Source organism: Equus quagga, chromosome 13 (assembly GCF_021613505.1).
Source record: "Equus quagga isolate Etosha38 chromosome 13, UCLA_HA_Equagga_1.0, whole genome shotgun sequence".
NCBI lineage: Eukaryota > Metazoa > Chordata > Mammalia > Perissodactyla > Equidae > Equus > Equus quagga.
Genome location: NC_060279.1, coordinates 66,188,788 through 66,203,435, shown reverse-complemented (window position 1 = coordinate 66,203,435; position 14,648 = coordinate 66,188,788). Strand labels below are relative to the sequence as shown.

The window sequence follows — 14,648 nt, the reverse complement described above, 5'->3', positions numbered from 1 at the left end:
AGTCGAGCGCTCGCTTCCCTAGGCCGCCCGCCTTGCGGGGTCAGCGAGGGGATACTTCAGGGCAGACGGAGCACGGCGAGCGGATGGTCGTCCACTCTCCTGGGTGCAGAGCAGCAGGACCCCTTGGCCCCCTACCCAATACACGCACCCGTGCCGGGACCGGGGCCGCGCACAGCAGCGCCCCCTGCGCTCTCCGGGCCTCAGAGGGGCTAGTGCGCGTGCGCGCAGGTGAGCGTCCCGCCCCGCCCCGCCCCGCCCCGCCCCCGGGCTTGGCCACCTGCCCAGGAAAGTTGTGGATTGTTGCCCTCGGGTCGCTCCAGGGCGGGGAAACGGAACTGGGCCATGGAAGACACTTCGGGGACTCGCGAGCCCCGGGCCCGGCCAAGAGAGCGGGACCCAGACCGGCGCCCCCAGCCGGACCGAGACCGCCACCCCGAGCGACCGCGGGACAGAGCTGGGGACCCCCGCAGGGAGAGAAACGGGGGCGGACGGAGGGATGGCGACCGGGACAAGGGCAGGGACCGACATCCCCGCCAGGACAGACCCCGGCTCGGGGACCAGCGCGCTGGGGAACAAAGAGTTAGAGAAAAGTCCCGCCAAGGCCGGACGCCGGACTGTCCCCGGCGGACCACCTGGGAGGCAGCCCCGCCCCCCTGGCCCGCGCCCTGGGAAACCCCGCAGCCGCCGCCCCAGAGGAAGGAGGGCTTCGGGCGCCGCGGCCCGGAAAGGTGAGGTGGGCTGGGTGGACCCTGCGATCGCAGCACCGAGGACGCGTGGGTCTGAGGCCCCCCTGCGTGTTCTGGGGGCCCCCGGCTGCTTGTCCTAGGAAGCCGGTTTAAAGGAAGACAGTGCCATTCCTCCCTCGGGTGCTCTTAGAGGTGACCAGGGAGGGAAGGAAAACCTTACGGTGCCCCCACTGCTTGACCCGACCCCGAGTAGCAAAGCCGAAAATCCCCCTTGTTAGCAGTGGCGGGCCCGGGGGACCAGGTCAGGAGGAAGAGATCACTTCAGGCAGGAAAGGGAAGGGCTGGAAGGAGATTAGGTAGGTGGGGTTCACCTGAGGCTCCTCCCTGACCTCCCGCCCTCACGTGGTCACAGGACTGCCCGTTGCAGTTTCAGATCCTTGTCCTGTGTCCCAGAACCAGCCCTCCCCAAAGTCCCGTTCCCTGGAAGCCGGGGCCTAATCAAGTCAGCCCGATGACGTTAATAGTTGAATGTGTTGCCCCTTCCAGAGGTGTATGCTTCCCCAAAACAGCTGGGAGAAGCTATGCTTTTAAGCAAAGAACTAAATCTACCTAAAACTCCCCACTGAAGGTCGCAAGGACTGTCTGTCAGGGAGGGCAGCCTGCTCAGAGCCCATGCCTGTTTCAGACCCCACCCTCCTGAATGAACAGCTTTGCCATCCCTGCCTCGTAGAACACAGAGTTCCCAGGAGGCCTTGTGAGGTGACAGCATGGCGATGTCCTGGGAGACTTCGTGAGCTGGGAGAGGGTGAGGATGGAGGGAGGAGAGGAGGTGGTCCTAGGCCCCACACCCTAGGGAGTTGGTCTCTTTTGTCCATCCAACATTTCCATCCAACTCCACAAATATTACTGAATGCTCAGATTATGTGCCTGTCCAATAAGGAGACAGACAGGCCCTTGAGTGATGACTGCCTTCTGGGTTTTGACACCTGCCCTCTTCTCTGAGGAGGAGTCAGGTTCCTCTCTGCTGTGGGACCTGTGGGGCTACGCCCAGTGTCTCTCCCTGTTGTGTCCACACAGCGGGAAAGCCACTATCCCGAGTTTCTATTACATTATCTAAAACCAACTATCCAGACATGACAGAGGGTGTGCCCAGGTACAGTCACAGGCACTAGCTATTGTTTCCCCGACTAAAGTCACATTGCATTGCAACCGCATGACTGGCTTCCTTAGAAACCAGTGTCCCGGTCCCTCCACCCCCAATTCCAGCCCCGACGTGAGCGAAGGGAATACTTTGCTTCTTTTGCTAACAGCCACTTGGTGGTTTGAAACCAAAGGGCTATTTATTTCTGTCTCTGCTCCACGTAAGGAGCGTTTATTTAAGGGATGGATGTAGTGGTGGGGTCTACAGAGATCTCCTCCGAGTGTCTGCAGTCTGGTAGGAGACTGACAGGTAAATCGGCCAATTGCGGCGCAGTGTGAAACTCGCCCCTGCAGAGGAAGCAGAATCGGGAGAACCGAGCTCGGCCTCTGACTGGGCTCTGGAAAGTTTCTGGGAGGAGATAACCTCAAAGCTGAGTTCTGGAGAAGGAGCAAGAAGGGGAGACTGGGAGAGGAAGGTGAAAGGTGTTCCAAGCAGAGAAATAGCTCCCACAATGACGCAGAGGCCCGGGAGTGCAGGTTATCTTCTTTGGGAGCAGGGACAGTTCACGATGGCTGGGTCTGTGAAGGGGAAACTGGAGTGGAGACAGATGAGCAAGGGCCTCCTGTGCTGGGCTAGTCGTTTGGACTTTTTATCCAAAGCTACAAGAGTTTAAGGATTTCACACGCAAGAGATACATGATGAGATCTATGTTCTAGAAGGATCCCTGGAGCCTAGCGAGTAGAATGCAGCCCCCAGCATTGAATCTTGGACAAAGCCCAGGGTATGCTAGATAAGGGGGTGGAGAGGTGGAGGATAAGGAACAGAATGTGCCGAGGCTGCCAGAGGAAGAGGGAGAGATCCGAAGATGTCCAAAGTTGTCTGTATCTCCCAAAGCCTAGAGAATGATGGCCAATTCAGCTCTTTCCGAAGTCTCAAGGGAAGGAAGGGAATGCCAGCCTGGGCATCGGAGTGTTGTGAACACAAACTGGTTTTGAAGAGGGCCTGGTCCATGCTGAACTGAGAAGCTCACGAAGGTGGCTCCCCACCACCTGGTTAGACAGCTCCTGCAGGCTGACCGAGGGGGCCAAAGGCGGTGCTCAGAGCTGCGGGGGAAAGTGACGTGGTTAGTTAGCGGAGCTGGCCAAGTGTCTGGATGCCCTGTGGGGCCACTAAACCAGAGAAGTCTCGGGAGTATGAACAACTACGGCAAATTTTGTTTCTCTTCTGCAGATTCTTTCATGTCTGGGCCCAGCATGAGGGGTCCCGAGTTCTAATACTGAATAAGCTATGGAATTTGAGGCCGCCTAACGGCCATGTCTGTTTTTGGTTCTAGTGAATCGACCTCAGGGAGATACCTGCCCCCGAGCCCCAGGCCTGGACCAGAGGAAGTGGAATATTCCCAGTCAGAGGCTGCGGGACTCCTGGAATGCCACAAATGCAGATACTTGTGCACGGGGAGAGGTGAGCCATTTGGAAGGCAGTGTGGCCATTTGCTGTCGCTGGCGGTTCTGGAAGGAGTCTGAGCTGGTGAAACAAAAATTCAAGCAGACTTCCCTTTTGGGTTCCTGGCATTTTTGTCACCACACCTGTATGAGGTTCTCATTTTCTAAAAAAAAGGGCAGGAACAGCTGAAAGGTGCGGCTAGATTTCCCATGCTTCTCAAACATGCCCCAGGGTCTGCGGAGGCCTGCAGCCATGCCTGCAGTTTTCAGGCTCCAGGTGGAAGTGCAGCGGTCTGCAGGTAGAGCCAGCTGTGAGCTCCCAGCTGTTGGAGGGGGGCTCCTCTGGCAAGGCGGGGTGGGTTAGTGAGGGACAGACACCCAGAGGGGCAGCCGGGCTGCAGCTCATGTCACAGGACAGTGGATCTGATGCCCAAACACTGCATCATGGCTTTTAAACTTTGCGGACTGAGACCCACAGTGAGAAATATCTTTTACATCAAGACCAAGTTCACACACGCAAAAATTAACATCTTAATACTTGTCCTATTATGTACCAATATTTGTCCTATTATATACCAAATGCGCTGATAAGTTCTATTCTACTGTTTCATTGAAAACAAAAAAGATGACACTTACTGGAACCCATACTTAAGTAATATGAAAAATCACTTAAATAATACCTAAATAACTTAACACATAAATCACTTAAAAACACTTAAATAATATTATGCGTCAGCTCCAAGCGTGGTTTCCATTCCCATCCTAGCACCAGCCCTGCCCTGCCAACAATGGAGAAAATCTGGTTTGTCAGGGTGAGCTTTTCTGGCTCACACAATGTGGTGAGAAATTTCCCCGGGCGATTTTGACTAAGGGGGAAAAGTTCTCAGTCCAAGGGAAAGCAATCATGGAACTTATACCTGAAAATGTATCTTAGGATTATTACGATAATATATAGGATTATACAGAACTTTCATTAAAGAGCTTTAGGCAATTCAGCTACAACAGTCCTCACTCTAGTTTACGTATGTTGGTACAACCTTATTACTTTTAATTCTCTCAGCAACTCCTGTGGCTCAGAGAGGTAGAGTAAGTTACCCAAAGTCACATAGCTGTTAAGTGGAAGAGCTGGAATTGAAACTTGGAGCCTGCCTCTAAGACCTGAAGGGGTTTACTTGCTTGACCTTTCTTCTTTTCTTGATGATAAAAATAATAGGAATAGGCCAGAAGCTGGTTAACAGGTTTCTCTGTTGAGGGATGTTTTCCTCTGTAATTGATTTACCAAGAGGAGGGGGCAGAGCGGGAGGCCCCTGACTAGAACACACCTTGGTTTAGGCTTGATTGCTTCTGGCGGTTTGGCTTTGGGCCTAGAGCTTGTCTTTCTGAGTCAAGATCGTGAAACGATGGTTCATCGGTCAGAAGCTAACAAACGAGGGCTTATAAAGACCTCTGGGCGTGCAGAGACCCACATAAATATACAATACGATGCTGTGCAGAGACCCACATAAATACACAATACGATGCTGTGCAGAGACCCACCTAAATACACAATACGATGCTGTGCAGAGACCCACATAAATACACAATACGATGCTGTGCAGAGACCCACATAAATACACAATACGATACTGTGCAGAGACCCACATAAATACACGATACGATGCCGTGCTGGGAGCAACAGCCGTTAAACACCAGGAACTTGTCTCCAGCAGGAAATGCCCGCCGGCATAAAGGTCACCCAAGGATTTTCAGCCTCGTCTTAGAGTAGGTCTTTTGTGACTTCCTTATCGGTGAAATCACGTCCTCCTCCAGCAAACTGGCGAAAAGTGGGACAACTGTGGCCCTCTCTGACTTCCTAGGGAGACCCTGGAATTTGGGCTGTGAGACACCTTAGGAAGTTCAGTGTAACACTGAGGACAGTGACAGCAAGAGATAGGGGCCAGGACTCCTCAGATAGCGAAATCTTTCAGGGCTGAGAGGATAAAGATCAGATAAAAAGCAAGTGCAGATGTCACGTGTGTGTATCAGATCACCAGGAGTCCTGTGCGGGCGTAGGTTGTGCTCGTTTATTATTTGGGGGGACCCGTGAGGAGTTACACGGTCCCTGGGAAGAAGAGGGGCTTTTCCTGCTCCCCCCATTTGCGTTTGGAGCAGTTCCACTTTCCTCTCTTGTTCTTTCCCTCTCCCCTGACCCTTAGTGCTCAAATCATGACGGAGAAGATCATTGAAGGAAAGCTAGGTCAGGATCACAAGGAAGTTGTAACAAAAAACAAAACAAAACAAAAACAAGGTTTATCTCAATATATTTTTTAAAAAAAAATCATGATGTTGTTTGTAACCTTACCTGCAAAGCATCTTTAAAAGTTTAATTTCATTTTCTCCCAAGAAAGTGGTCGTCTCTGTAGTCAGTGGTGCCCGTTTGTCGCTCAGCCTGCAGGTTTAGTCTTGAGATGGCTTCCCACTGCCCATGGGACTTGTGATCATGCTGAAAAAGTTCAGGGGGGACAGTTTTGGGGTTTTTTCCCCTCCAGCTTACATTCTCAATCCGCCCTTTTGTGTACTTATTTAGTACCCTAACCCAGTACTTGTCTGGACTGAGCTTATGTCAAGATTACAAACCATGGTTGACTTTAAGAGTGTTAACTCATCAACAGATCCGAAGAATGAGCGGGAGTGGGAGGCAGGGGTGACCTGACATGAACCTCTGCTATTAGGAGAGAGAGAGGGGGAGAGGTCTGACTCAGAGAGCGAGGAAGGCCTGCAGAGCCTCTGAGCCTTCATTTTTAAAAACAGATACCACTGGACATCCCCCCGCCCCCGCCCCGCAGCCCTGGTGATTCTTTTCTGGTTCTGCTAAAGCTCAAACAGGAATAAGGGGCTTGTGGGGCTCTGGTCCTCCCCACTCTCTATTAGGAAATACGTAGCAGATATTTGCTCCCATATAGCACATACATTGGGAAAGCCCAAATGTCCTTTACATTGGAATTATTTAAACTTATTATGGTATTCTATATATCTTTTAAAAATATGAAGTAGATTTATATTTGCTGAGATAGAAAAAATGTGCACACTATATTCTTAAGTGAAAAAAATAGTAGATAGAGTAAGACCCTGTTCTTACCTAGAACCAAATAAACTAGAGTAAAAATTAGGCATATAGGGCAGAAAAGTCTAGAAGAAAAAATAATGGTGACAGTGGTTATTTTTGTTTTTTTGGATTTTAGATAATTTTTGCATGGTATGTTTCTGTTTTATCCATGTTTCCTTTTTTGTAAATAGGTATGTGTCACCTTTATAAGTGAAGGAGACAATAGTGCTGTTTGCATTTTGGGGGGGGCTGTTGGGAGGGGGGAACTGCGGAGTGTAGAGATAATCCTTGAGAGGCCATCATTTCCATGAGAGACTGTGTTAATGTGACACAGCTTCACACATAGGCCAGCTGGACCCAGGCACAGTATCTGATTCTCTAAATGGCCAGGAGAGGCTGTCAGCCTTATCCCAGAGTCAGCCGACCCCCTAGAACCCTTCCTGCCTGTACAATTCCCAGAATTCTCAGAAACACCCAGCTTTCTAGTCTGCTGAGAAAAATCAGCCACAAACAAAAGGGTCCATAACTGTATGATTCCATTTGCGCGAAATTCTAGAAAAGGCAAACCTAATTCCTAATGGCAGAAGGCAGATCAGTGGTGGCCTGAGGAGGAAGCTGAGGGATTGACCACAAAGGGTTACGAGGGGGACTTTCTGGGCAGATGAAAATGGTCTACATCTTGCTTATGATTGCATGGTAATACATTTGCCAAAATTCATCAAGCTGTGCGCTTAATATGCGTCACTCTGTTGCGTGTAAGTTATAGCTCAATAAAGTTGATTTTAAGGAAGCAGCCAGCTTGGTGGAGGAGCTGGAGCGCTTTCCTTGTGCAAGATAAAGAAGCCAAGGGCCCTGAAAGAATCCAGCTCTGAGAAAACATCCCAGCCCAGAGCTGCTCTTTAGGGAAACTAAAGAAAACAGAGTTACACTTTAAAACATATTTATTGAGTTAAAGTCTAACAACAATAAAACCAGTTATGTTTCTGCAATTCAGTAAACCTCATGAGTTAAATTAACTTAAACATTCCTACTTCTAATACATGAGAACCACGGTTAACATTTTGATGCATAACTTCCATGCTTTTTTCTAACTTCCTTATATGTTTAAGTTCTATATTAAAATTTCCTTCAAACTTGGAGAAGTCTCCTCTCTCGGACTGAAGATAACCACAACACATCTAAAGAGGAGATAACCACTTTTAGTCTTTCTGGCAGGGAAGGGCTGGGGCGGAGAATGTTCCTGACTTTCACGGGGGCTGCTTTTCTTTGTGCTGACTGATTTCTCCCACTGTCATCCTGCACCCGACCCCGGGCAGCTGCTTTGCTCTTTTGAGAATTACTCTTTCCGACCTAAGTACCTCTGACGTCATTTCTGGAAGACCACTGTTCCTTGCCGCCGTCTAATGCTAAACACGCAGCTTTGCCTGCTCCGGCCTCCAGGGGGCAGAATCAAGAGGCGGCTGCGTGGGAGCTGCCACGGGAAGGATAACGCTCAGGGTGCGAAGCCGCCTCTCTCAATATGGTAACCCGCCCTTCTTTTGCAGCCTGCTGCCAAATGCTGGAGGTTCTCCTGAACTTGCTGATCCTGGCCTGCAGCTCTGTGTCTTACAATTCCACGGGGGGCTACACGGGCATCACCAGCCTGGGGGGTATCTACTACTACCAGTTTGGAGGGGCTTACAGTGGTTTCGATGGTGCTGACGGGGAGAAAGCGCAGCAGCTGGACGTCCAGTTCTACCAGCTAAAGCTGCCCACGGTCACTGTGGCAATGGCCTACAGTGGAGCCCTCATGGCCTTCTGCTGCCTCCTCGTCGCCATGGGCGTCCTGCGGGTCCCCTGGCATTGCCCCCTGTTGCTGGTGATTGAAGGCTTGTTGGATGTGGTCATCGCCGGGGCGTACATCCCAGCTTTGTACTTCTACTTCCACTACCTCTCCGCCGCCTATTCCTCCCCGGTGTGCAAGGAGAGGGAGGCGCTGTACCACAGCAAAGGGTACAGCGGCTTCGGCTGCAGTTTCCATGGGGCAGATATAGGAGCTGGAATCTTCGCTGCCCTGGGCATTGGGGTCTTTGCCCTGGGGGCCGTGCTGGCCTTCAGGGGTTACCGAAAGGTCAGGAAGCTAAAAGAGAAGCCTGCAGAAATGTTAGAGTTTTAGGCTTTTTAAAACATTCTGTCAAATGTAAATGATGGCAGTTACTCTGGACCACTGCCTTTCTCAGAATACTTTACTGTGGAACTTGCCAAGGCTTGAAGAGTAACCGGCCAACTTTGGTATGCTGGGTGTAGCCCCAGGTTACGTGGAGCGGCATTCTCTGATGAAATAAGCCCTGGTTCTGGACTCTTCTGTTGGGGAGGGACTAACCAGAATTATTAAAACAAAGCAAAAAACCCAAAACTGAATCCCATGACCCACAAGGTAAAGGCATGTGCCGCAGCAAAGTGCACTTCTTGATTAAAAGGAGATAACCAAGTGAATTTGAAGAAACTTATCTTCAAAGTTCTTGAAAAGCCACATAGACACGAGATAGCATTTCAGCCTCAACTATTCGAAACACAGCTGTTGTAAGCAGGTTAGCCCCTGATTTTTTCCTCTGAACTCTGTGGTCCTTCATTTCCTTAATACTCTAGATGGAGGGGGTGGGGCGCAGGGGAGGCTGCTCCTGTAAGATTTAAGTGGGAGTTCAGCGTGGGCTGAGGAAAGAGGAATAAGATTAATTCACTGAGTTGCACAGAAGCTATTCTCATAAGCACCTTACAATGGCCTGGAAAGCTCAATAAGTGTTTTGTACCTCTTGTAAATGTACCATTGTATGAAGAATTAAACCCGACATCTGGAATTCAGGATCCATCCAGAATAAAAGAAAGAATGCTGCTTTTGGCCAGACAACTTCATGGGTTCTTATTGCCTGGTAAATGGTGGCTTATGGCACAATGCAATATATTCTTGGTACAAGTGAATATGTTTTTTGCTTTATGTGAATCCAATAAAAATCCAAAGAAAAATTTTAATTTGGAGGTGATGGTTCTCTTCACAATACTTTTATAATATTATTTCCTTACTTTACTTAATTGCATTTAAAAGGCGAGTTCCATTTAGGTTTAGAAAAGGGGAAATACATCTATTTGCTTGTATATGATTTTTTTTTTTTTTTGAGGAAGATTAGCCCTGAGCTAACATCTGCTGCCAATCTTCCTCTTTTTGCTGAGGAAGACTGGCCCTGAGCTAACATCCGTGCCCATCTTCCTCTACTTTATATGTGGGACACCTGCCACAACATGGCTTGCAATGGGCCATGGAAGCGGAATGGGCGAATTTAACTGCTGTGCCACTGGGCGGCCCCATAGAAAAGTTTTTTAAAAATTTGGTTTGTTCTCCTCAGTTTCTTCACATTTGCAGTGCAGAGGCAGAAGTAGGTGTATAATTAAGCAGAGTATTAAATGGTCAGCCACAAAAGCTGCCTCACCCAATAAGATTCACAACAAAAATTTGTAACAAAAATCTCACGCCTGTTTCAGAATCTCCACTTCCCTCTAGAGAGCCTTTTGCTGTCTCTCCAGAGACTTGTTCCACCCCACCAGAGAGAGAAACTGCCAGCTCTGGGCATCGCCGTTTTTCTTTTCTCCTGATGTCCGGGAATCTTTCTGCAGTAACAGCATGCTTGGAAACGCTCGAGCCTGTTTGATGTTGATAGCTAAGCTGGCTCAGGCCGGGATGGTACTGTGATAGTGTTCAGTGGCCGTATTCCTTCAACAGACCCAGTATCATTGGACCTGGCAAAAGATCATTATTCCTCTCAATTGTTGCTGTCAGTGAGGTGGTTGACAAGAGCTAGGCTTATTCCACTTCAGCCTAACAGATATGTGCTGCATGGATTATGACTCCACTGTTTTGGCAGACTCTGTCCCAGAAGGAAATGTTCAGTTGTCCACATCTTGTGGGACAGTATTCCTGTTTCCCCTCAGGGGGTGACATATTAACATGCATGCAGAAGGTAAAACCAGGGCAGAGAAAGGTGTTAGGTAGGGTGATGGATGCTTCCCCTGAGTTAGAATGATGTCCGGGTCAGTTCCCTCGCTCTGCTGGAGGGAGAGAGTGGCCAGCAGCTTACGGTGCCTAGTTGGAGAGTGGGCTGTTCTTGTCTGATGTTATTTTCCGATTTAACTTAGAGGAATGTAGCGTCTCAACTGTTGGAGCCCTTGACATCTGTGTCCCCCAGACTTCCTAGGAATTCGTGTGGGCCCAGCAGGAGATAGGATCAGCAAGCCCTGTAGCTGTTGCCTAAGTCCATTAGAGATGCTGCTCTTTAGCTACTCAGTTGATAAACATCATGGTACTCACTAGTGTATTAGAGGGTTTTCCTGGTTTCTGGGAAACATGCTTTCTGTAAATTCTTCCCATTTCTTCTTAAATCTCTCACTAATCCCCTTCCATTTTACAAACCTTACCAAGTAGCATTACCGTCCACTCGTATAACATTTTGTGATTTTCTGAGGATTTTCATACTTGCTTTCATCTGGGCCTCCCCACGGCCCTGTGAGAGAAGACAGGCAGGCATGATCTTCATTTGTCAGAGAGAGTGTCTGAGGCTTAGAGTCAAGGACTTGGGCAAGGTCACGAGGCGGTAAAGAGCGGGGATGTGAACCCGGTGTTTCCACTCTAGATTCATATGCTTTTCTCTTAGTTCTCATCCCAACCCTGAGAGAACGACAGGAGGCCTTCCCCTAGAAGTACACCTAGAAGAGGCTGGGGCCCCTGTGAGTGACAAATGAAAGTTGACCTTGGACAAGAAGACATTCACCTCCATTCACCTGTTGACTGCTGTTGCCTCATGGCATTCGTGGGTTCCTTAAACTTGCAAGAAACCCCTAAGTGAACATCCCAAGTAGCCATCAGTAGGATCCTGGTTGAATAGACTGGTCCATCCATGCAATGGAGTTGGGAGCCACACCACAAAGAATATGGTCGCTCTATTGGAGCTGATCTGAAAACGTCTTGAGGAATAATAAATGGAAAATACAAGATGCAGAACACTGTGTGTGGTATGTGAAAAAAGGCAGGGGAAGGCGGGAGGAAGTGCAGATTTGAGCACTTTTATTTGCATAAGGGAACACTGGAAAGTTATATTAGAAAATAATGAAAGTGGTTGGGGTAGAGGACAGAGTGGACAGGGACATGAGTGAAATTTCTCAGTTTATACCTTTTTAAGTTATTTTGAATTTTAAAAAATGTTAAATTTTTAAATAATTACAGATTCACAGGACATTGCAAAAAGAGTACAAAGGGATCCGGCTTAACCCGGTTTCCCCCAATGGTGACATCTTGCTTAACTATAGTACAATATCACAACCAGGAAACGGACGATCTACAGTTTTACACGCACTCATGTCTGTGCGTGTGTGTGGTTCTATGCCATTTTGTCACGTGTGTAAATTCGAGTGACCACCACCACCATCACCTACAGAACGGTTCCATCATCAGCCGTCCCTAGTGCTCCCCCTTTCCAGTCACACCCATTCCCCTCCCCCCATCCCCCGACAGCCACAGATCTGTTCCCCATCTCTATAATTCTGTCATTTTGAGACTGTTATGTAAACGGAATCATACAGTATGTAACCTTTTGAAATTGCCTTTTTTTGCCACTCATCATAATTCCCTTGAGATCCATCCAAGTTGTTGCATGTATCAACAGGTCATTCCTTTCTGCTGCTGAGTAGAGGGTTCCCCGGTATGGATATACCTGACTCGTTCACCATTCACCCATTGAAGGACATCTGGGTTGTTTCCAATACTTGGCTCTTACAAATAAAGCTGCTGTGAACGTTCCTGTACACGTTTTTGTGTAGATCCAAGTTTTCATTTTTTTTAGGATAAATGCTCAGGAGTACAGTTGCAGGGTCACATCGTTAAGTGTTTATGTTTAGTTTTTTAAGAAACTTCCGGAATGGCACTTTAATTTTTCAAACATATGACTATTAAAAAACACTGAGGAGTTAATGTTGAATCTGACCAGGTCCTTAAAATCAGGTCAGCATGGGGGCCGGCCTGTGGCCGAGTGGTCAAGTTCGTGTGCTCTGCTTCCGTGGTCTAGGGTTTCGCTGGTTCGAATCCTGGGTGCGGACATGGCACCGCTCATTTGGCCATGCTGAGGCGGTGTCCCACATGCCACAACTAGAAGGACCCACAACTAAAAAATATACAACTATGTGCTGGGGGGATTTGGGGAGAAAGGAAAAAAAAATCAGGTCAGCATGGTACTTCTCTAGTCTGACCTACAGTTTTCCTGGATGAGTGATGTCAGTGTTAAATCGCAAATCTCTCTCCTCCTAGGTGTGGTACAGATAGTGGAGGTGATGTTGAATGGGATGGTTCTCATGTGTATCGTGGCCTCCTACTTTGTCCTTGCTGGATTCAGTGCCAGCTTTCCCACCGCCGGCGGCTTTGGGAACAACTATTACTCACCATTTGAGGGCACCGAGCTGGAGCAGGTTCGACAGCTGGACCAGCAGTACACGGTCCTCCGGGCACCTCTGATATATGGCGGTGTGGCTGTTTCTCTGGGGCTGGGTGTCCTCACCATGGGTGTTCTACTCCGAGGAGCCAAGAATCTAACCAAACTGCCAGGGAAGTGGCTCCTTCTGGAGGCTGCCTTCAGTCTCCTAGCAGCAGTGGGCTACTGCATAGGCATTGGCATTTACCTCCACGTTGCCTTGCGGATCAATTCCACAGACACTTGCAAAACAAGAGAGAGGCTCTATGCCCGCAAGGGTCTCACCTGGATGAACTGCCAGCTGGCAGGCACTGATGGAGCAGCAGCCACCTTTGCTTGTCTTCTGGTGATTATGTATGGTGTTAGCGTGGTGCTGGCCCTACGGAGCTACCGAGAACAGAAGCGCTACAAAGATAACCGAGAACAGCACAGAAATTACAGTGATGCACCAGAATATCTGTGGTCTGGAACACTCTGAGATCATCTCGGAACCTAAATGTCAACCCACCTCCCTTGTTTCTCTCAAAAAGATGGGTCCTTTAAAATCACACACGAGCCAACTGTGGTTTTCACCTGCTTGACCTTATAAATGCTCCCTTTGGTACAAATGCAAAGCTAGATGATCGTTTCATTTGTCTGTGAATAAGTCTTTATTGGCTGTGAGCTTGAAAAAATATCTCCAACTTTGCTACAAAGAGCAACATCAGAAGTTTGGGTACACCCTTATGATGGCTCTCCTACCAAATGGCAAGGTAATAATGTTAATAAACAAGTAGCCAGAGAAATTCTGAGAGATGAGAACTACACATCAGGGGTAGCAGGCCCAGTATGATAGTAGAAATATCTTACCTGTCTTAACTAGTTAAACTCACCAAAAGAAACTTGCCATTTCCCCTCATATTTGGTCCCAGGGGAATGATTTTAAAGCAGTTGTGTGGCTGAATTCTAAATGAGTAATTACATCTGACCGTCTCCTAGAGGGAAGCTGTTCTGCCCATGCGGCAGTGTACTGTGACCACCTGGGTCCGCAGGAGCCTTCTCCCATTAGAGATGGGAGGCTGGATGTCTGAGAGGGGAAGAGAGATGCTTTTAGCATGCACATCCATTCTCAGGATTCCTGCAGTAGGGCTGAGAGAAAATGGTTTTTGCCAGCATTCCAAGTTAGTTTCTTTCTTGTTGCGCGTCATTCAATTGGAATTCACTTAATTTTCTTAAATATGAGGCTTCCAAATAGTGAGAAATAAAATTCATAAACTTCTTAAACATGCTCTTCAACTGATTTCAAAGACAAAGCAGTTCATTTTACTAGACTCTAAAGGCTTACAGAGGCGTCTTCCTCTCTGCATTCCCTGACAGCGCCCAGTGAGGAGGCTTCCAAAGGAAGACTGTCATCTCTCAGGACCCTGAATTGTCTTCATAACATAACAGCTCATTAACACGGAGTCTTAAAAACAAAATTCTTTCAATAATTTTAACCTAAAGTTTTACAGCTATTCCTATACTTTACAACTAGTCACAGATTTTCAGTTCGTGTCAAATGAAACTAGAAATATACACGTTCTTATTATATAGGTTTTTTTCTAATTGTCCTCTTGCTTTTCAATAGCTTTTTTCATAATATCATTGTTTTATCTTCATATTATAAATGAGATTAAACTAATAAATTCAAACCAAATTTTTAGTACATTTCTAAAAAGAATCTGATTTCCACAATGCAATTTTGACGTAAATCTGATTCTCTATACAGTTAGTAAGAAATCAGCAAACAAAAGCCCGTTTCAACACATACCAAAATGACTGTTAAAA

At 47.9% G+C, this 14,648-nt stretch overlaps 1 protein-coding gene across 2 annotated transcripts; it reads left to right on the top strand.

The window, feature by feature from the left end:
• The first annotated feature begins 306 nt into the window (after window positions 1-306).
• On the top strand, window positions 307-14,502 carry MARVELD3 (MARVEL domain containing 3). Of its 2 annotated transcripts, none has more exons than XM_046681777.1 (3): window positions 307-728; window positions 3,161-3,288; window positions 12,683-14,502. In XM_046681777.1, exons 1-3 carry the CDS (start codon window positions 343-345, stop codon window positions 13,318-13,320), a joined length of 1,152 nt encoding a protein of 383 aa, XP_046537733.1. In that variant the 5' UTR covers window positions 307-342; the 3' UTR covers window positions 13,321-14,502. The 2 variants fall into 2 exon arrangements, with proteins under 2 accessions (XP_046537733.1, XP_046537734.1); XM_046681778.1 differs by lacking the exon at window positions 12,683-14,502 and adding an exon at window positions 7,899-9,485.
• Window positions 14,503-14,648: the final 146 nt, after the last annotated feature.